Source organism: Bombina bombina, chromosome 6 (assembly GCF_027579735.1).
Source record: "Bombina bombina isolate aBomBom1 chromosome 6, aBomBom1.pri, whole genome shotgun sequence".
In the NCBI taxonomy this organism is placed as follows: domain Eukaryota; kingdom Metazoa; phylum Chordata; class Amphibia; order Anura; family Bombinatoridae; genus Bombina; species Bombina bombina.
In genome coordinates this window covers 1,102,252,014-1,102,273,843 of record NC_069504.1, presented here as the reverse complement: position 1 = coordinate 1,102,273,843, position 21,830 = coordinate 1,102,252,014, and the positions used below count along the sequence as shown (strand labels likewise).

General features: G+C 39.5%; 1 protein-coding gene across 2 annotated transcripts in view; it reads left to right on the top strand.

The window, feature by feature from the left end:
- The window catches only part of SLC37A3 (solute carrier family 37 member 3), a 176,853-nt gene extending 175,199 nt beyond the window's left edge, over nucleotides 1-1,654 (top strand). For both annotated transcript variants that reach the window (XM_053719032.1, XM_053719031.1), the window contains one exon: nucleotides 348-1,654. In XM_053719032.1, coding sequence (XP_053575007.1) covers nucleotides 348-440 — 93 coding nt within the window. In that variant the 3' untranslated portion in view covers nucleotides 441-1,654. The remainder of the gene's footprint in view (nucleotides 1-347) is intronic.
- The last annotated feature ends 20,176 nt before the right edge of the window (nucleotides 1,655-21,830 follow it).

The following is a 21,830-nucleotide window of genomic DNA, read 5'->3' as shown; positions in this document are numbered from 1 at the left end:
AGTTGTTTTTCGATAGCCAAACTCCACCTACCATTTTACTTAATTTGAATTAGCCAATCCAGGCTTGCAGCTGACAAGACTAGCCATTGTTATTATGTTAGTATAAAGTGCCATTTATCTAAAGCCAATTAGGGAAACATATGTAGCGCAGTTAGCCTTGGGAAATTTGTCGTTTATGAATTAGAAAATCCACTGTTTTCAGAGCTAAATCACATGAAAACGGGGCAAAATAAATAATACATGTATATTGCAAAATTGTGTTACTATCTATAACTAAAGCTTTATATTACAATCTCAAACTGTTTACCGTCCCTTGAACCCTAACTTGTTTTGATATTTTCCCACAGACCAGCCTGACGATCGTGTTTATCATTCCGCTTATCGTGCGGGAGATGAGGTCGGTCAGATGGGGAAGGAGGTCCTCTCGATTCACAGGATGACCTTAGTTTGAGCATAAACTCAGGAAAAACGGATGAAATTTACAGGAGGAAATTGCAAGCAACGGATCTACTGGGATTATTTTACCATTTAGCAAAATAATTCTCATCCCTCAATGGTACAGCCTTACAAGACCCTGTAAATGCATTTTTAGCATTTTTTTGCACCACAGAAAACCTGCAAAATTTGAGAACTGACATAATTCTGCTTTATTTTATTGTTCAACTACAAATCTACATTTTTTTTTTCTTCATGTACCTAGAAAAGCCTACTGATTGTTTTTTTTAAATGCATACTGGTATTCATTTTATAATTTCACGTACCTTTTAAAGTCAAATGGAAACTATCTACTTTTAAGTCACTTTGATAGATCTTGTGTCCAAGCACCGCTGTTTCATAGCATTAGGATTTTTATTCACCATTGCTGAAGATGCCCACTGCCTGGCCCTTGAATTGGCACAGAAACAAAGCGTCAATTGCAAAGTCAGATAATTACACACCTGCCGATGTATTCAAATTCCGTCCTAGCATAAAAATGGAACGTACTAGACAAGAAGCAATCTGAGACCTCACACTTGATTGATCCATTAAACAAATCTGATCTGGTACAGGAAATGGGTTTTTTTAGTCATGACATTTTGGATGTGAAATTATGAAAATAAATTTTGCTTCATGCATAACCATCTTGTCAGTAAAAAATAAAATAAAAATTCCAACCTTCGCCAGGATAAATCATGGGCAACTCAATTTGTCTATGTGCCTTCAGTGACCACTAAACTTCATTCAAATGCTGAGAAACAGACTTGTTACCGTAGAAGTTATATACGTGTCTGATGGAGCAACGTGTAAAAAACTAAATGGCTGACTTGTCTCTCTTGAAGAGATATTAAGGATACAGATGTTTCTCACAGCATTGGTGCGATTCCCTGGCTAAATACAGTAAATCTAACATAAAATGTGGCTGCTAAGGAGAGGCTTGATTAAATATGGGTGCCTAAGACTTTATTAATAGGACTCACAATGCAGAACTATAGATGTAAGGAATATAAATTTGTAAATTACTGCTGTATAATTGTGTTATCATTTTCAAAGCAACCCAAAAGGGCAGAAATGTTTTCTTCCGTTACCTTTGTTCCTTATTACGGTTCTTGCATAATTATTTCATTTGTAAATATTTTAGACTTTATTGTAATTGGGTGACTCAAGCTCACTGTAATTTTGTTTTTGGTGTATTTTTATATTTTGATTCTCGGTTCATTTTTGATATAAGCAATAGGAGAGCAAAGGGAATTTTATGTTATTGTCATACAAGTTAAAGGGACAGTAGAGTACAAAAATGTGACCGATCTGTTGCAACGTTTAGATAAGAATTCCTACTTTGTGTTCTTTCTTTTAATAATGAAATCCTATTCTTCCCTGGCTTCAGTAAGCGGTTTGTAATAAGTGAGCTGCATAGCCTATCAGAGGCCGCCCCTAGACGCTAAACAGCGTATGCTCCCTCTTCTCTGCTTTACTGTCTCAGCAGGTAATGGATTTCACATGCGCAGTAGCGCCGCTTGACCTGTCGCTCTACAGTGGCGCTGCTGCACTAATTTGACCCTTCCTTACTAAGATACTAAAGTAGAGTAGCACATTGTATTTAGTATCATGGTCAATGAGTAACTGCTGTTTGCTTAAAGGGATATGAAGGACAAATGTTTTATTTCATGATTCAGACAGAGCAGCAATTTTAAGCAACTTTCTAATTTACCCCTATTATCAATTTTTCTTCGTTTTCTTGGTATCTTTATTTGAACAGCAAGAATGTAAGCTTAGGAGCCAATCCATGTTTAGTTCAGCACCTGGGTAGCGCTAGCTACCAATCAGCAAGCACTACCCAGGGTCTGAACCAAAAATGGGCAGGCTCCTAAGCTTGCCTTCTTGCTTTTTCAAATGAAGATACCAAGAGAACGAAGAAAAATTGATAATAGGGGTAAATTAGAAAGTTGCTTAAAATTGCATGGTGTATCTGAATCGTGAAAGAAAAAAATTAGGTTTCATATCCCTTTAATCCAACATAATAAAGACTCACAGGAAGGAGGACTTATATAAGCACTATTCTGGGTGCTAAAAGACATTCGTTTTTCATTTAAAAGATATTAAGTTGAAATATATTTATCTAAAGTTTGTATCCTGGCAATCTCACAAAATGTATTTGTTCATCGTAATCATTATAACAACTACGGTTTTAAGCTTGTGCCTTCTTACTGACGAAAAAGAACACTATGAAATTCTATATTTACTTTTCTCTTATTTCAATACGTAATCTGAATCATTAAAGTCCTAGGGAACCTCTGATATAGAACTGACAATCCTCACGTCTGTATAATAGTAACAAAGGGAACTATGAGATAGAACTGACAGTCCTCACATCTGTATAATAGTAACAAAGGGAACTATGAGATAGAACTGACAATCCTCACATCTGTATAATAGTAACAAAGGGTACTATGAGATAGAACTGACAATCCTCACGTCTGTATAATAGTAACAAAGGGAACTATGAGATAGAACTGACAATCCTCACATCTGTATAATAGTAACAAAGGGAACTATGATATTGATTATTTTGTCACAAGGAACAGTGTTTCCTTATGGCAAGTACTCAAAGTTTCAAATGTTTCTTTTTTTTAGAATTGCTGTGTAATTACTTTGAAACTTTATCCAATGCACACAATAAATTATTACTGTTATACCCTCTTAACACTAAGGGCCTAAATATCTAAAAGTCGCCGGCATTAAAGGGACAGGCTAGTCCAAAATAAACTTTCATGATAACGATAGAGAATGTAATTTTAAACAATTTTCCATTTTACTTTTATCACCAATTTTGCTTTGTTCTCTTGGTACTCTTAGTTGGAAGCTTAACCTAGGAGGTTCATATGCTAATTTCTTAGACTTTGGAGGCTGCCTCTTCTCTCAGGGCATTTTAACAGTTTTTCACCACTAGAGGGTGTTAGTTTATGTGTTTCATATAGATAACACTGTGCTCATGCACGTGAAGTTACCTGGGAGCCAGCACTGATTGGCTAAACCGCAAGTCTGTCAAAAGAGCTGAAATAAAGGGGCAGTTTGCAGAGGTTTAGATACAAGATAATCACAGAGGTAAGAAGTATATAAATATAACTGTGTTGGTTATGCAAAAGTGGGGAATGGGTAATAAAGGGATTATCTATCTTTTAAAACAATAAAAATTCTGGTGTAGACTGTCCCTTTAAGAGAGCATACAAGGCCTATGAAAGCTTTTACCCTTCCCCACCCGCATTATATTAAAACAAATGCGTCTCTCCTTGCTATATAGAACCTCTATAGATAACTAAACGGCTCTTAAGCTAAAATCTGTCTTCCTAAATTTCTTAGAAAATCTCACCAGAGCAGAGAGCTTTTCATCATCTGGCCGTAAGTTTCTTTGGGTCAGATCTGTAACCCCAAGCAGCCTGTTCAACTGTATCCAAGCATTTGATAGGCCAGAGACCTATTCCTAATAACCTATAGTATGTGGTACTGTGTAATATAATAGGATTAGTCACTACAATTAAATAAATATCTGATTTAAAGACACATTCAAATAAGTTTATAAGCCCCTTTTAAAGCAAATGACTTCATCAAGCTTGTGAACATTACACAACATAAGATATAATTGCTATGATTTGAAATAAATACCTGTTTAACATTATTTCATAAAGCATTCATTTCTGCACTGGTTTGGGTTGACCAGTGAAACCGGAGGAGGCAGTAATTTCACAGTGTGATTGACTTATGTGGTTCTATTATACATACCAGCATTCAGCTGCCAGATGTCCTCTAAGGTCTAGGTCCTTTAAGGTGCTTTATTGATTGCTTTTTTTGTTTGTTTTTTTCCTACCACAAAGCATATTTTGTTGAGCAGTTATAAGGATACCAGGTTGTTCAGATGGGGATATTGTTTTAGGACACTTTGTCAGAAGTGTTTGTACATAGATGTGTCAAGTGAGTATAATCCTATTTAATCTATTTACATGTATTGTGTTATAGAGTGAAGACTTGAACTGAACCTAGGTCTTTTTAATACACCTGTTTTACAAACTAAATTTATGGGATATGAAACCCAATTGTTTTCTTGCGTGATTCAGAGAAAGCATGCGATTTGAAATAACTTTCCAATATATTTCTATCATCTGTTTTGTTTCATTCTTTTGGTATCTTTTGTTGAAAAGAATATCTAGATAGGCTTATGAGCTGCTGATTGGTGGCTGCACATTTATGCCTTATGTTATTGGCTCACCCATGTGCATTACTGGTTCTTCAACAAAATATACTGAGAAGGAAGCAAAATATATTATAGAAGTAGATCTAAATCATGAAAGGAAAAAAATTGGGTTTCATGTCCCTTTAACTGGGCAGAATCAGTGCCACACTACCTTATAGGGAGAGCAGAGGGAGAGGGCTTAGCGAGTATCTTTCTGCTACCACACGTGTGAATCACAATGTACATTCATACCATATCCATAAGGACAGGGTTGTGATTGGGTAGGGCCCTTTGTCCATAGGGGGCTGGGAATTTGTAGGGAAAAGGTCATAATAATACTGCAATTTGTAATTTATGTCCCTTTACATCATCCTGGGATCTGATTTTACTTTGCAAAAGTTTTCATAAAGATAGAGAGATAGATATATTAATGAATTCATTTTAAATTAACCTTTTAGGTGCTGTCTCTTCTTACCAGACGACACTGTTTGGTTTAACTTTGTATTTAATACCCAGAGTAATAGGTGAAAGGTGAAAAAAAAAACAGGTTGCTCTGTCTAAGCCATTCCCCGCACAAGTCAACTAAACACTTTTGTCTGCACAAAAAAGCATTTCTGTCACTGATTGTAGCTGCGTAGCAACCGTGATATTTACATTTGGTAGAATGTATTTGAATGAAGATAAATGTGTGTTACATTCTCCTGCAATGGACCAATTCTGCATTGTACAACATGTTCTGATCACCTGAAGGAGAATATTTGGTACTTTCTGTTTGTGTCTTTATATCTGACAATCTTATTACATCAGACATTTATTGTTAAAAATGTTTAATCAATAAATTATTTTGTAAATTACTGGTGTGCAGCTCCTGTTTTCACAGTAGGAAAATACACCATAATATACAGTCCGCTATATGTCCAAAACTATGTGGACATCTGACCATCACACCTATGTGAGCTTGTTGAACATCCCATTTCAAAGCCATGGTTGTTAATATGGAGTTGCCCCCCCCCCGTGTGTGTGTATATGTATGTGTGTGTATATATATATATAATATAATATATATTATATGCACTTTTAATTTGACAGTATTCAATTTCAACAGCGCATGCACTTCTCATAGCAGCAGCAGCAGCAAAATCTGACACAACTTTCTTGTCAGAATCTGCTACCTCTAAATGCACATGCGGCTGATTTACATAATCGCATTCCACATATTCCTATTTAACATGTGGAGTGCGATTATGTCATACCGAGCATGCGCAGTCAGAGGTAGCAGATTCTGACAATGGAGCAAAATCTGATAAAACACCGGCTTGGAGTTGCCGCTTCGGCAATTGTATCTACATCACAGTGGCACAAAATGGGCGTGGTCTGACACGTTTCGCAGGGCTCCTCTCTGCTTCATTAGAGTTTATGCCCACAACTAGGAAGACCTCCCATTTACAGTGATCTTAACAGATATCTAGTTGTCCTCATATTTCCATGTATGTTTCTTTATAAATTTACATAGTATCAGTCATGTATTGCGTAAGTGTTTCTTCATTTTTGCCCTATGAACATCCTTAATCAAAATGTAAACTAAAACGAAACATGCAATCTCATACAATAACAATTGATATCGTCAATACAATCTTACACAAATATACTTTTAAAAAACTCATAATACCCTTATTAAAAGCCGTGTATATGTAGGTACTATCTATATTTATCTCCAATATCTATATTGGCTACTCTCATTCTAAATGGTGATTTATCTTAACAAGACCTAAGATTTCATTACTCCAAGAAAGCTGCTAAGTCTATATCTCGGTTCATACCTTCTGGTACCATGGTGTTCAACCTATGGATCCAATATGTCTCCTGTTGTCTTTAAAATGATACTAAACCCAAATTATTATTTTTTCATGATTCAGATAGTGCAACAATTTTAAGCAACTTTCTAATTTACTCCTTTTTATACATTTTTCTTCATTCACTTGCTATCTTTTTTTGAAAATGCAGGAATCTAAGGAGCCAGCCCATTTTAGGTTCAGCACTTGGGTTGCACTTGCTGATTGGTGGCTAACTGTTAACCACCAAGTGCAACCCAGGTTCTCAACCAAAATTGGGCCGGCTTCTAAGCTTATATTCTTGCTTTTCAAGTAAAGATAGCAAGAGAATAAAGAAAAATTGATAATAGGAGTAAATTAGAAAGTTGCTTAAAATTGCATGCTCTATCTGAAAGAAAAAAATTGGGTTTATTATCCCTTTAAGAGTCGGCCCATTTTAGATTCAGCACCTGGGTGCCGCTTGCTGATTGGTGGCTAAATGTAACCAACAGTAAGCGCTATCTAGTGTACTTTTCAAATAAAGAGTATTTGAAGTTGTAAGTTCGGCTTTTTGCACTCGTCGGGTGAGCACGAGAGCAATAACTTCTTACATTCAACCCATAATATGAGCGCAACTCGATGCGGGAAAAAAGTTTACTTCTAGCACAATTAGCGCTATAGCAGAAGCGCTAAATAGTGCTCCACTCGTAATCTGGCCCATAGTTAATTAGTGTGATATTAAAATATTTAGAGCATTTTATTAGACACATTAGATCAGTTTCTTTTTGCACTTTTATGTTCCTTTAACACCCTTTCGCTTTTTTTAAACCGTATTTAATTCAGTAACAATATTATTTTATTATTAATTCAGTAACAATATTATTTTATTATCACTTCAGTAACTATTCTTTTATAATCAATTCAGTAACAATATAATTTCTCCAACATAGGTGTGTCCGGTCCACGGCGTCATCCTTACTTGTGGGATATTCTCTTCCCCAACAGGAAATGGCAAAGAGCCCAGCAAAGCTGGTCACATGATCCCTCCTAGGCTCCGCCTACCCCAGTCATTCTCTTTGCCGTTGTACAGGCAACATCTCCACGGAGATGGCTTAGAGTTTTTTAGTGTTTAACTGTAGTTTTTATTATTCAATCAAGAGTTTGTTATTTTGAAATAGTGCTGGTATGTACTATTTACTCAGAAACAGAAAAGAGATGAAGATTTCTGTTTGTATGAGGAAAATGATTTTAGCAACCGTCACTAAAATCCATGGCTGTTCCACACAGGACTGTTGAGAGCAATTAACTTCAGTTGGGGGAACAGTGAGCAGTCTCTTGCTGCTTGAGGTATGACACATTCTAACAAGACGATGTAATGCTGGAAGCTGTCATTTTCCCTCTGGGATCCGGTAAGCCATGTTTATTACGATTGTAAATAAGGGCTTCAAAAAGGGCTTATTAAGACTGTAGACTTTTTTTGGGCTAAATCGATTGATTATTAACACATATTTAGCCTTGAGGAATCATTTTATCTGGGTATTTTGATATAATAATATCGGCAGGCACTGTTTTAGACACCTTATTCTTTAGGGGCTTTCCCAAAGCATAGGCAGAGCCTCATTTTCGCGCCGGTGTTGCGCACTTGTTTTTGAGAGGCATGGCATGCAGTCGCATGTGAGAGGAGCTCTGATACTTAGAAAAGACTTTCTGAAGGCGTCATTTGGTATCGTATTCCCCTTGGGGCTTGGTTGGGTCTCAGCAAAGCAGATACCAGGGACTGTAAGGGGTTAAAGTTCAAAACGGCTCCGGTTCCGTTATTTTAAGGGTTAAAGCTTCCAAATTTGGTGTGCAATACTTTTAAGGCTTTAAGACACTGTGGTGAAAATTTGGTGAATTTTGAACAATTCCTTCATGTTTTTTCGCATTTGCAGTAATAAAGTGTGTTCAGTTTAAAATTTAAAGTGACAGTAACGGTTTTATTTTAAAACGTTTTTTGTACTTGTTATCAAGTTTATGCCTGTTTAACATGTCTGAACTACCAGATAGACTGTGTTCTGAATGTGGGGAAGCCAGAATTCCTATTCATTTAAATAAATGTGATTTATGTGACAATGACAATGATGCCCAAGATGATTCCTCAAGTGAGGGGAGTAAGCATGGTACTGCATCATTCCCTCCTTCGTCTACACGAGTCTTGCCCACTCAGGAGGCCCCTAGTACATCTAGCGCGCCAATACTCCTTACTATGCAACAATTAACGGCTGTAATGGATAATTCTGTCAAAAACATTTTAGCCAAAATGAACACTTATCAGCGTAAGCGCGACTGCTCTGTTTTAGATACTGAAGAGCATGACGACGCTGATATTAATATTTCTGAAGGGCCCCTAACTCAGTCTGATGGGGCCAGGGAGGTTTTGTCTGAGGGAGAAATTACTGATTCAGGGAACATTTCTCAACAAGCTGAACCTGATGTGATTGCATTTAAATTTAAGTTGGAACATCTCCGCATTCTGCTTAAGGAGGTATTATCCACTCTGGATGATTGTGACAAGTTGGTCATCCCAGAGAAACTATGTAAAATGGACAAGTTCCTAGAGGTGCCGGGGCTCCCAGAAGCTTTTCCTATACCCAAGCGGGTGGCGGACATTGTTAATAAAGAATGGGAAAGGCCCGGTATTCCTTTCGTCCCTCCCCCCATATTTAAAAAATTGTTTCCTATGGTCGACCCCAGAAAGGACTTATGGCAGACAGTCCCCAAGGTCGAGGGAGCGGTTTCCACTTTAAACAAACGCACCACTATACCCATAGAGGATAGTTGTGCTTTCAAAGATCCTATGGATAAAAAATTAGAAGGTTTGCTTAAAAAGATGTTTGTTCAGCAGGGTTACCTTCTACAACCAATTTCATGCATTGTCCCTGTCGCTACAGCCGCATGTTTCTGGTTCGATGAGCTGATAAAGGCGGTCGACAGTGATTCTCCTCCTTATGAGGAGATTATGGACAGAATCAATGCTCTCAAATTGGCTAATTCTTTCACCCTAGACGCCACTTTGCAATTGGCTAGGTTAGCGGCTAAGAATTCTGGGTTTGCTATTGTGGCGCGCAGAGCGCTTTGGTTGAAATCTTGGTCGGCTGATGCGTCTTCCAAGAACAAGTTACTTAACATTCCTTTCAAGGGGAAAACGCTGTTTGGCCCTGACTTGAAAGAGATTATCTCGGATATCACTGGGGGTAAGGGCCACGCCCTTCCTCAGGATCGGCCTTTCAAGGCAAAGAATAAACCTAATTTTCGTCCCTTTCGTAGAAACGGACCAGCCCAAAGTGCTACGTCCTCTAAGCAAGAGGGTAATACTTCTCAAGCCAAGCCAGCTTGGAGACCAATGCAAGGCTGGAACAAGGGAAAGCAGGCCAAGAAACCTGCCACTGCTACCAAGACAGCATGAAATGTTGGCCCCCGATCCGGGACCGGATCTGGTGGGGGGCAGACTCTCTCTCTTCGCTCAGGCTTGGGCAAGAGATGTTCTGGATCCTTGGGCGCTAGAAATAGTCTCCCAAGGTTATCTTCTGGAATTCAAGGGACTTCCCCCAAGGGGGAGGTTCCACAGGTCTCAGTTGTCTTCAGACCACATAAAAAGACAGGCATTCTTACATTGTGTAGAAGACCTGTTAAAAATGGGAGTGATTCATCCCGTTCCATTAAGAGAACAAGGGATGGGGTTCTACTCCAATCTGTTTATAGTTCCCAAAAAAGAGGGAACGTTCAGACCAATCTTAGATCTCAAGATCTTAAACAAGTTTCTCAAGGTTCCATCGTTCAAGATGGAAACCATTCGAACTATTCTTCCTTCCATCCAGGAAGGTCAATTCATGACCACGGTGGATTTAAAGGATGCGTATCTACATATTCCTATCCACAAGGAACATCATCGGTTCCTGAGGTTCGCATTCCTGGACAAACATTACCAGTTCGTGGCGCTTCCTTTCGGATTAGCCACTGCTCCAAGGATTTTCACAAAGGTACTAGGGTCCCTTCTAGCTGTGCTAAGACCAAGGGGCATTGCTGTAGTACCTTACTTGGACGACATTCTGATTCAAGCGTCGTCCCTTCCTCAAGCAAAGGCTCACACGGACATTGTCCTGGCCTTTCTCAGATCGCACGGATGGAAAGTGAACGTGGAAAAGAGTTCTCTATCTCCGTCAACAAGGGTTCCCTTCTTGGGAACAATAATAGACTCCTTAGAAATGAGGATTTTTCTGACAGAGGCCAGAAAAACGAAACTTCTAGACTCTTGTCGGATACTTCATTCCGTTCCTCTTCCTTCCATAGCTCAGTGCATGGAAGTGATCGGGTTGATGGTAGCGGCAATGGACATAGTTCCTTTTGCACGCATTCATCTAAGACCATTACAACTGTGCATGCTCAGTCAGTGGAATGGGGACTATACAGACTTGTCTCCGAAGATACAAGTAAATCAGAGGACCAGAGACTCACTCCGTTGGTGGCTGTCCCTGGACAACCTGTCACGAGGGATGACATTCCGCAGACCAGAGTGGGTCATTGTCACGACCGACGCCAGTCTGATGGGCTGGGGCGCGGTCTGGGGATCCCTGAAAGCTCAGGGTCTTTGGTCTCGGGAAGAATCTCTTCTACCGATAAATATTCTGGAACTGAGAGCGATATTCAATGCTCTCAAGGCTTGGCCTCAGCTAGCGAGGGCCAAGTTCATACGGTTTCAATCAGACAACATGACAACTGTTGCGTACATCAACCATCAGGGGGGAACAAGGAGTTCCCTGGCGATGGAAGAAGTGACCAAAATCATTCTATGGGCGGAGTCTCACTCCTGCCACCTGTCTGCTATCCACATCCCAGGAGTGGAAAATTGGGAAGCGGATTTTCTGAGTCGTCAGACATTGCATCCGGGGGAGTGGGAACTCCATCCGGAAATCTTTGCCCAAGTCACTCAGCTGTGGGGCATTCCAGACATGGATCTGATGGCCTCTCGTCAGAACTTCAAAGTTCCTTGCTACGGGTCCAGATCCAGGGATCCCAAGGCGGCTCTAGTGGATGCACTAGTAGCACCTTGGACCTTCAAACTAGCTTATGTGTTCCCGCCGTTTCCTCTCATCCCCAGGCTGGTAGCCAGGATCAATCAGGAGAGGGCGTCGGTGATCTTGATAGCTCCTGCGTGGCCACGCAGGACTTGGTACGCAGATCTGGTGAATATGTCATCGGCTCCTCCTTGGAAGCTACCTTTGAGACGAGACCTTCTTGTTCAGGGTTCGTTCGAACATCCGAATCTGGTTTCACTCCAGCTGACTGCTTGGAGATTGAACGCTTGATCTTATCGAAGCGAGGATTCTCAGATTCTGTTATCGATACTCTTGTTCAGGCCAGAAAGCCTGTAACTAGAAAGATTTACCACAAAATTTGGAAAAAATATATCTGTTGGTGTGAATCTAAAGGATTCCCTTGGGACAAGGTTAAGATTCCTAGGATTCTATCCTTCCTTCAAGAAGGATTGGAAAAAGGATTATCTGCAAGTTCCCTGAAGGGACAGATTTCTGCCTTGTCTGTGTTACTTCACAAAAAGCTGGCCGCTGTGCCAGATGTTCAAGCCTTGGTTCAGGCTCTGGTTAGAATTAAGCCTGTTTACAAACCTTTGACTCCTCCTTGGAGTCTCAATTTAGTTCTTTCAGTTCTTCAGGGGGTTCCGTTTGAACCCTTGCATTCCGTTGATATTAAGTTATTATCTTGGAAAGTTTTGTTTTTAGTTGCAATTTCTTCTGCTAGAAGAGTTTCAGAATTATCTGCTCTGCAGTGTTCTCCTCCTTATCTGGTGTTCCATGCAGATAAGGTGGTTTTACGTACTAAACCTGGTTTTCTTCCAAAAGTTGTTTCTAACAAAAACATTAACCAGGAGATTATCGTACCTTCTCTGTGTCCGAAACCAGTTTCAAAGAAGGAACGTTTGTTGCACAATTTGGATGTTGTTCGCGCTCTAAAATTCTATTTAGATGCTACAAAGGATTTTAGACAAACATCTTCCTTGTTTGTTGTTTATTCCGGTAAAAGGAGAGGTCAAAAAGCAACTTCTACCTCTCTCTCTTTTTGGATTAAAAGCATCATCAGATTGGCTTACGAGACTGCCGGACGGCAGCCTCCCAAAAGAATCACAGCTCATTCCACTAGGGCTGTGGCTTCCACATGGGCCTTCAAGAACGAGGCTTCTGTTGATCAGATATGTAGGGCAGCGACTTGGTCTTCACTGCACACTTTTACCAAATTTTACAAGTTTGATACTTTTGCTTCTTCTGAGGCTATTTTTGGGAGAAAGGTTTTGCAAGCCGTGGTGCCTTCCATTTAGGTGACCTGATTTGCTCCCTCCCTTCATCCGTGTCCTAAAGCTTTGGTATTGGTTCCCACAAGTAAGGATGACGCCGTGGACCGGACACACCTATGTTGGAGAAAACAGAATTTATGTTTACCTGATAAATTACTTTCTCCAACGGTGTGTCCGGTCCACGGCCCGCCCTGGTTTTTTTAATCAGGTCTGATAATTTATTTTCTTTAACTACAGTCACCACGGTACCATATGGTTTCTCCTATGCAAATATTCCTCCTTAACGTCGGTCGAATGACTGGGGTAGGCGGAGCCTAGGAGGGATCATGTGACCAGCTTTGCTGGGCTCTTTGCCATTTCCTGTTGGGGAAGAGAATATCCCACAAGTAAGGATGACGCCGTGGACCGGACACACCGTTGGAGAAAGTAATTTATCAGGTAAACATAAATTCTGTTTTTATAATAAGTTCAGTAACAATAAAATATTATAATCACTTCAGTAACAATATAATTTTAAAATCGGTTCAGTAACAATATAATTTTATAATCACTTCAGTAACAATATAATTTTATAATCACTTCAGTAACAATATAATTTTATAATCACTTCAGTAACAATATAATTTTATAATCAGTTCAGTAACAATATTATTTTATAATCACTTCAGTAACAATAGAATATTATAATCACTTCAGTAACAATAGAATATTATAATCACTTCAGTAACAATATTGTTTTATAATCAATTAACAATATTTTTTTATAATCACTTCAGTAACAATAGAATATTATAATCACTTCAGTAACAATATAATTGTATAATCAGTTCAGTAACAATATTATTTTATAATAATTTCAGTAACAATATTATTTTATAATCACTTCAGTAACAATATTATGTTATAATCACTTCAGTAACAATATAATTGTATAATCAGTTCAGTTCAGTAACAATATTATTTTATAATAATTTCAGTAACAATATTATTTTATAATCACTTCAGTAAAAATATTATTTTATAATCACTTTAGTAAAAATATTATTTTATAATCACTTCAGTAAAAATATTATTTTATAATCACTTCAGTAACAATATTTTATAATCACTTCAGTGATTGTGCAATATGTGCAGCTACAATTTTAGTGGTAAGAACAGCTTCTTGGTTATCTTTATGAACTGATGGTGGGGTATATACAGTGGGTATTGAAACAAATCACCCCCTTGAAAATAATCACATTTTGTTGCTTTGCAGCCTGAAATAAAGACGGACACAATTTTTGTTTATCCAGTTGTAATTACTCAGTGCAACTTATAACATCTAAGTGAAAGATATAACACCAACATGTCAGGCAAAAATATAGACAATTCAAAAACAGAATCACTGAGTTGGAAAAAGGATCACCCCCTTGTGTCAGTATTTTGTTGAACCACCTTTTGTTTTAATTACAGCCTTTAGTCTGTTGGGATATGTCTCTACTAACTTTGCACATCTAGACTGTGCAATATTTGCCCACTCTTCTTTGCAGAACTGCTCCAGTTGATGGTGACCGTTTGTGGACTGCAGTCTTTAAGTTATGCCACAGATATCCAATGTGGTTTAAGTCTGGGCTCTGACTAGGCCATGCAAGGACATTGACCTTTTTCAACTTTAACCACTGTGTGGTCATTTTTGCTGTGTGCTTTATACCTTGTGACCATTTGCAATTGAATAAATCCAGCCCATAGGGTGGGAGCACACAGAGGTGTCAGGCATTATGCAGGAAGGACAGTTACCCTTCTGCATCCTCCTTGAAACACCTATGTTTTAAATTACTTATAACATGCAATAGAACATTTTATTAATGTATAGGTTAAAATGGATCACATTCAGCTAATAGATATGTTTATCAGGCGTGTGGAAATGTGTATAGAGAGGGAGAGAAGCAAAGTGACAGGTTTATACAGACACAGGGTATACTATATAGAGACGCATGGTATATAGAGACGCAGGGTATATAGAGACACAGGGTATATAGAGACGCAGGGTATATAGTGATGCAGGGTATACAGCGACGCAGGGTATATACAGACACAGGGTATACTATATAGAGACACAGGGTATATACAGACGCAGGGTATACTATATAGAGACACAGGGTTTATACAGACACGGTATATAGAGACGCAGGGTATATATAGGCACAGGGTATATACAGACACGGTATATACAGACACAGGGTATACTATATACAGACACAGGGTATATAGAGACGCAGGGTATATACAGACACAGGGTATATAGAGACGCAGGGTATATACAGACACAGGGTATATAGAGACACAGGGTATATACAGAGACATGGTATATACACACACATTTCATTAGCTCACACTTCAGTTATAAAGCGTATTGTGTCCAGAAATTCTTAGATGAAAAAATAGATTACATTTTTGTTATATATAAATATTATATGACTTCATTGAGATGGTTTTATACTAGTAATGAACATAATTGTACTGATTATTTTATAATGTAAAGCTGCATTAATTCTAGTGGTAAAGAGCATTAAGGAATGATAACATTACAGAGAGCTTAGAGAACAAAGGATTTTAGCAGTTTGAATAATAAGTAATAACAAACATCAGCCACTAGAGGGAGAAATAATGCACAAACAAGAGCCCCTTGTTTACAATGACAAGAGCAGCATGGTTCTTTAGGTCTTCCTGATGTCATTCTGCATAAAGAGAAGATGCAGAAGTGCTAAGCAGTTGTTTTCTCTTTTTAACTTTCTTGAAACAAGTGTTGGTGAATGCAGAAAAGGAAGCCACTGTTAAGGTGGTTATTTAAGGAAATACATAAACGGGCATTGTCTTGTGCATGTTTCAACTATTAACCCTTTCATGACAGGGTCATTTGATGTAGACAAATTGATATCGTGCACGTGATCGCGAGATTTCAATGAGGGGATCGGTTCAGGGGGGGGGGGCTTCCCTACAAAGCTAGGCACACCCTCCAGACTGCGAGAGACTGCAGGAAGCGCCTTTGGCTTCAGGACAGCCAAACAGCTCGGACGTTTTATTCCATCCTAACGGCGCTAAAGCCCAGCGCAGTTAGGACAGAATAGAACGCTGCAATGGCATTAAAAGGTTAAATTGTATTTCCATTGATCAAGTTTACCTGCTGGAGTGTATTAAGTTGTTTACAAATATTTTCTTGGCATTTATTTTGTCCTTTGAAATATTATTTGTCTGTTGAAACTGCAAACTATGCCAAATATGTCAATATTGCAGTGTTGGCTATAGAAAAGCTAGCGCCTAGATTTAGAGTTTTGCGGCCAAAGGGGTGCGTTAGCTACGCGTGTTTTTTTCCCCCCGCACCTTTTAAACAACGCTGGTATTTAGAGTTCTCTGAAGGGTTGCTTTAGGCTCCAAAAAGGGAGCGTACAGGCATATTTACCGCCACTGCAACTCTCAATACCAGCGTTGCTTACGGACGCGGCCAGCTTAAAAAACGTGCTCGTGCATGTTTCCCCCATAGGAAACAATGGGGCAGTTTGAGCTGAAAAAAAACATAACACCTGCAAAAAAGCAGCGTTCAGCTCCTAACGCAGCCCCATTGTTTCCTATGGGGAAAAACTTCCTAAGTCTGCACCTAACACCCTAACATGTACCCCGAGTCTAAACACCCCTAGCCTTATACTTATTAACCCCTAATCTGCCGCCCCCGCTATCGCTGACCCCTGCATATTATTTTTAACCCCTAATCTGCCGCTCCGTACACCGCCGCAACCTACGTTATCCCTATTTACCCCTAATCTGCTGCCCCTAACACCGCCGACCCCTATATTATATTTATTAACCCCTAATCTGCCGCCCCCAACGTCGTCGCCACCTACCTACAATTGTTAACCCCTAATCTGCCAACCGGACCTCACCGCTACTATAATAAATGTATTAACCCCTAAAGCTACGTCTAACCCTAACACCCCGCTAAGTTAAATATAATTTTATTCTAACGAAATAAAATAATTCTTATTAAATAAATTAATCCTATTTAAAGCTAAATACTTACCTGTAAAATAAACCCTAATATAGCTACAATATAAATAATAATTATATTGTAGCTATTTTAGGATTTATATTTATTTTACAGGCAACTTTGTATTTATTTTAACTAGGTACAATAGCTATTAAATAGTTATTTACTATTTAATAGCTACCTAGATAAAATAATTACAAAATTACCTGTAAAATAAATCCTAACCTAAGTTACAATTAAACCTAACACTACACTATCAATAAATTAATTAAATAAACTACCTACAATTACCTACAATTATCTACAATTAAATCAACTAAACTAAATTACAAAAAAAAAACACTAAATTACAAAAAATAAAAAAAGATTACAAGAATGTTAAACTAATTACACGTACTCTAAGCCCCCTAAAAAAGTAACAAAGCCCCCCAAAATAAAAAAAATGCCCTACCCTATTCTAAAATAAAAATTTAACAGCTCTTTTACCTTACCAGCCCTTAAAAGGGCCTTTTGCGGAGCATGCCCCAAAGAAAACAGCTCTTTTGCATTTAAATAAACATACAATACCCCCCCCAACATTACAACCCACCACCCGCATACCCCTAATCTAACCCAAACCCCCCTTAAAAAACCTAACACTAAGCCCCTGAAGATCTTCCTACCTTGTCTTCACCACGCCGGGTATCACCGATCCGTCCAGAAGAGGGTCCGAAGTCTTCATCCTATCCTGCAAGAAGAGGAGATCCGGACTGGCAAACATCTTCATCCAAGCGGCATCTTCTATCTTCTTCCATCCGGCGCGGAGCGGCACCATCTTGATGCAGCCAACGCGGATCCATCCTTTCTAACGACGTCCTAAGTCCGAATGAAGGTTCCTTTAAATGACGTCATCCAAGATGGCGTCCCTCGAATTCCGATTGGCTGATAGGATTCTATCAGCCAATCGGAATTAAGGTAGGAAAAATCTGATTGGCTGATTGAATCAGATTCAAGTTCAATCAGATTGGCTGATCCAATCAGCCAATCAGATTGAGCTCACATTCTATTGGCTGATCGGAACAGTCAATAGAATGCGAGCTCAATCTGATTGGATCAGCCTATCCGATTGAACTTGAATCTGATTGGCTGATTCAATCAGCCAATCAGATTTTTCCTACCTTAATTCCGATTGGCTGATAGAATCCTATCAGCCAATCGGAATTCGAGGGACGCCATCTTGGATGACGTCATTTAAAGGAACCTTCATTTGGACTTAGGACGTCGTTAGAAGAGGATGGATCCGCGTTGGCTGCTTCAAGATGGTCCCGCTCCGCGCCGGATGGAAGAAGATAGAAGATGCCGCTTGGATGAAGATGTTTGCCGGTCCGGATCTCCTCTTCTTGCAGGATAGGATGAAGACTTCGGAGCCTCTTCTGGACCTCTTCTTGCCGGATAGGATGAAGACTTCGGACCCTCTTCTGGACGGATCGGTGATACCCGGCGTGGTGAAGACAAGGTAGGAAGATCTTCAGGGGCTTAGTGTTAGGTTTTTTAAGGGGGGTTTGGGTTAGATTAGGGGTATGTGGGTGGTGGGTTGTAATGTTGGGGGGGTAGTGTATGTTTTTTTACAGGCAAAAGAGCAGAATTCTTTGGGGCATGCCCCGCAAAAGGCCCTTTTAAGGGCTGGTAAGGTAAAAGAGCTGTAAAATATTTATTTTAGAATAGGGTAGAGCATTTTTTATTTGGGGGGCTTTGTTATTTTTTTAGGGGGCTTAGAGTAGGTGTAATTAGTTTAAAATTCTTGTAATCTTTTTTTATTTTTTGTAATTTAGTGTTTGTTTTTTTGCAATTTAGTTTAGTTGATTTAATTGTAGATAATTGTAGATAGTTTATTTATTTAATTAATTTATTGATAGTGTAGTGTTAGGTTTAATTGTAACTTAGGCTAGGATTTATTTTACAGGTAATTTTGTAATTATTTTAACTAGGTAACTATTAAATAGTTATTAACTATTTAATAGCTATTGTACCTGGTTAAAATAAATACAAAGTTGCCTGTAAAATAAATATTAATCCTAAAATAGATACAATATAATTATTATTTATATTGTAGCTATATTAGGGTTTATTTTACAGGTAAGTATTTAGATTTAAATAGGAATAATTTATTTAATAAGATTTATTTTATTTCGTTAGATTAAAATTATATTTAACTTAGGGGGGTGTTAGGGTTAGGGTTAGACTTAGCTTTAGGGGTTAATACATTTATTAGAGTAGCGGCGAGGTCCGGTCGGCAGATTAGGGGTTAATACTTGAAGTTAGGTGTTGGCGATGTTAGGGAGGGCAGATTAGGGGTTAATACTATTTATTATAGGGTTTTTGAGGCGGGAGTGAGGCGGATTAGTGGTTAATACATTTATTATAGTAGCAGTGAGGTCCGGTCGGCAGATTAGGGGTTAATAATTGCAGGTAGCTAGCGGCGACGTTGGGGGGGCAGATTAGGCGGTAATAAATATGTAGGGGTCGGCGATGTTAGGGGCAGCAGATTAGGGGTACATAGGGATAATGTAGGTTGCGGCGGTGTGCGGTCGGCAGATTAGGGGTTAAAAAAATTTAATAGAGTGGCGGCGATGTGGGGGGACCTCGGTTTAGGGGTACATAGGTAGTTTATGGGTGTTAGTGTACTTTAGAGCACAGTAGTTAAGAGCTTTATGACCCGGTGTTAGCCCAGAAAGCTCTTAAAGGGACAGTCTAGGCCAAAATAAACTTTCATGATTCAGATAGAGCATGTAATTTTAAACAATTTTCCAATTTACTTTTATCACCAATTTTGCTTTGTTCTCTTGGTATTCTTAGTTGAAAGCTTAACCTAGGAGGTTCATATGCTAATTTCTTAGACCTTGAAGCCCACCTCTTTCAGATTGCATTTTAACAGTTTTTCACCACTAGAGGGTGTTAGTTCACATATTTCATATAGATAACACTGTGCTAGTGCATGTGAAGTTATCTGGGAGCAGGCACTGATTGGCTAGACTGCAAGTCTGTCAAAAGAACTGAAAAAAGGGGCAGTTTGCAGAGGCTTAGATACAAGATAATCACAGAGGTTAAAAGTATATTATTATGACTGTGTTGGTTATGCAAAACTGGGGAATGGGTAATAAAGGGATTATCTATCTTTTAAAACAATAAAAATTCTGGTGTAGACTGTCCCTTTAACTCCTGGCTTTTTTTCTGCGGCTTGAGTCTTGTCGTTAAATTTCTAACGCTCACTTCAGCCAAGACTCTAAATACCGGCGTTAGAAAGATCCCATTGAAAAGATAGGATACGCAATTGACGTAAGGGGATCTGTGGTATGGAAAAGTCACGGCTGGAAAGTGAGCGTTAGACCCTTACCTACAAGACTCTAAATACTAGCGGTAGACCAAAACCAGCGTTAAGACCCCCTAATGCTGGTTTTGATGGCTAACGCAGAACTCTAAATCTAGGCATAGGTAAACAAGAGACATCAGAAATAATCAACCTCACGGTGTGAGAGAGAGACCAGCCTATTTGAAAGGCTGTTCCTGCAGAATCTTTGAATACAGTGGACAGTAAAAGTAAACTTTTATCATGCACAGGTTTGCACGCGTTTTACAAATTGAAAGCTAAAAGGTTGCACACTAACTTCAGGACTTTGTATATTGGGACTGCATGTAACGCTCGTGGGATACTCCTCTATCAGACCAAACTCGGCTGGTAGTCTTTTTATTCCCGGCGTCGAGATGGAATGATAGGGAATATTCCAGAGCAGAGAAAGTTAGCGAGATGAGGAAGGCGGCACTCACCACAGGCAGGACTGTCCCCAGCGGCAACAGCAGAGTAGTTCAAGGACAAACCACTAGAATGGTCAGGCAGGCAGGGTTTGGCAACAGCAAAGCAGTCCAAGGATAAACCACTAGAATGGTCAGGCAGGCAGGGTTTGGCAACAGCAAAGCAGTCCAGCAAATTGAGGGTTAAGGTAGGTAGAGTAGTCAGACAGGCAGATTCAGCAACAGTAATCAATCCAGCAGTTTAAGGGTTAAGGCAGGTAGAGTAGTCAGACAGGCAGTATTCAGCAACAGTAATCAGGCACTTAGAAAGAACGACCTATCACACCCAGGAGTACACAAAGTAACAACTATACTTGGGCAGTGACAGATCGCTTGGGGAAGTTTAATTAGGCGCCACTGAGGTCTGACCGGCATCAGGAGCGTGCGGCGTTGATGTACGCCCTGCACGCATCTGAGCCGACACTGCCCCTGGCAACGAGCAGGGAAGGAGACACCACGCCCCTAGCAATGGCCAGAGTCACCTCAAAGGATGAGCAGCATGGAATCTGGAGACCAGAGATGGAGCATGCACATCACGGACAGGAACCCAGGAACGATCTGCCACAGAGTTACCCTTCCATTGAATCAGATACTGCAGTTTTCTGCGCCTGTATCTGGAGTCCAGAATCTTAGCTACCTCATATTCCGGGTCACCACGGACCAAGAGCAGAGGAGGTGGAGATTGGAGCTGGGTATATCTATTCTTGATGTAAGGTTTAAGTAGTGAGATGTGGAAGACTGGATGTATGTGTAGGGTTTTTTGCAAGGTCACTTTGTAGACAACAGGAGACAGTCTTTTCAGGACCTTGTAAGGACCGATAAACCTAGGCCCCAATTTGTGACAGAGTTGATGTAGACGAATATGTCGAGTAGAGATCCAAACATGTTCACCCACTGGAATGGCACGTACAGAAGCCCTATGACGATCAGCAAATTTCTTATATCTAGAGACAGCTGAATGCAGCTGAGAGTGAATACGTTGCCAGTGAGTTCAGTGACGTGACGGTCTGCGGCAGGGAACCCAGTGGACTGAGCTGAAAGAGGGAAGACACGAGGTTGATACTCTGCTGCAGCTTGAAACGGAGAACATCGAAGAGAAGAGTGTCAATGAGTGTTTCT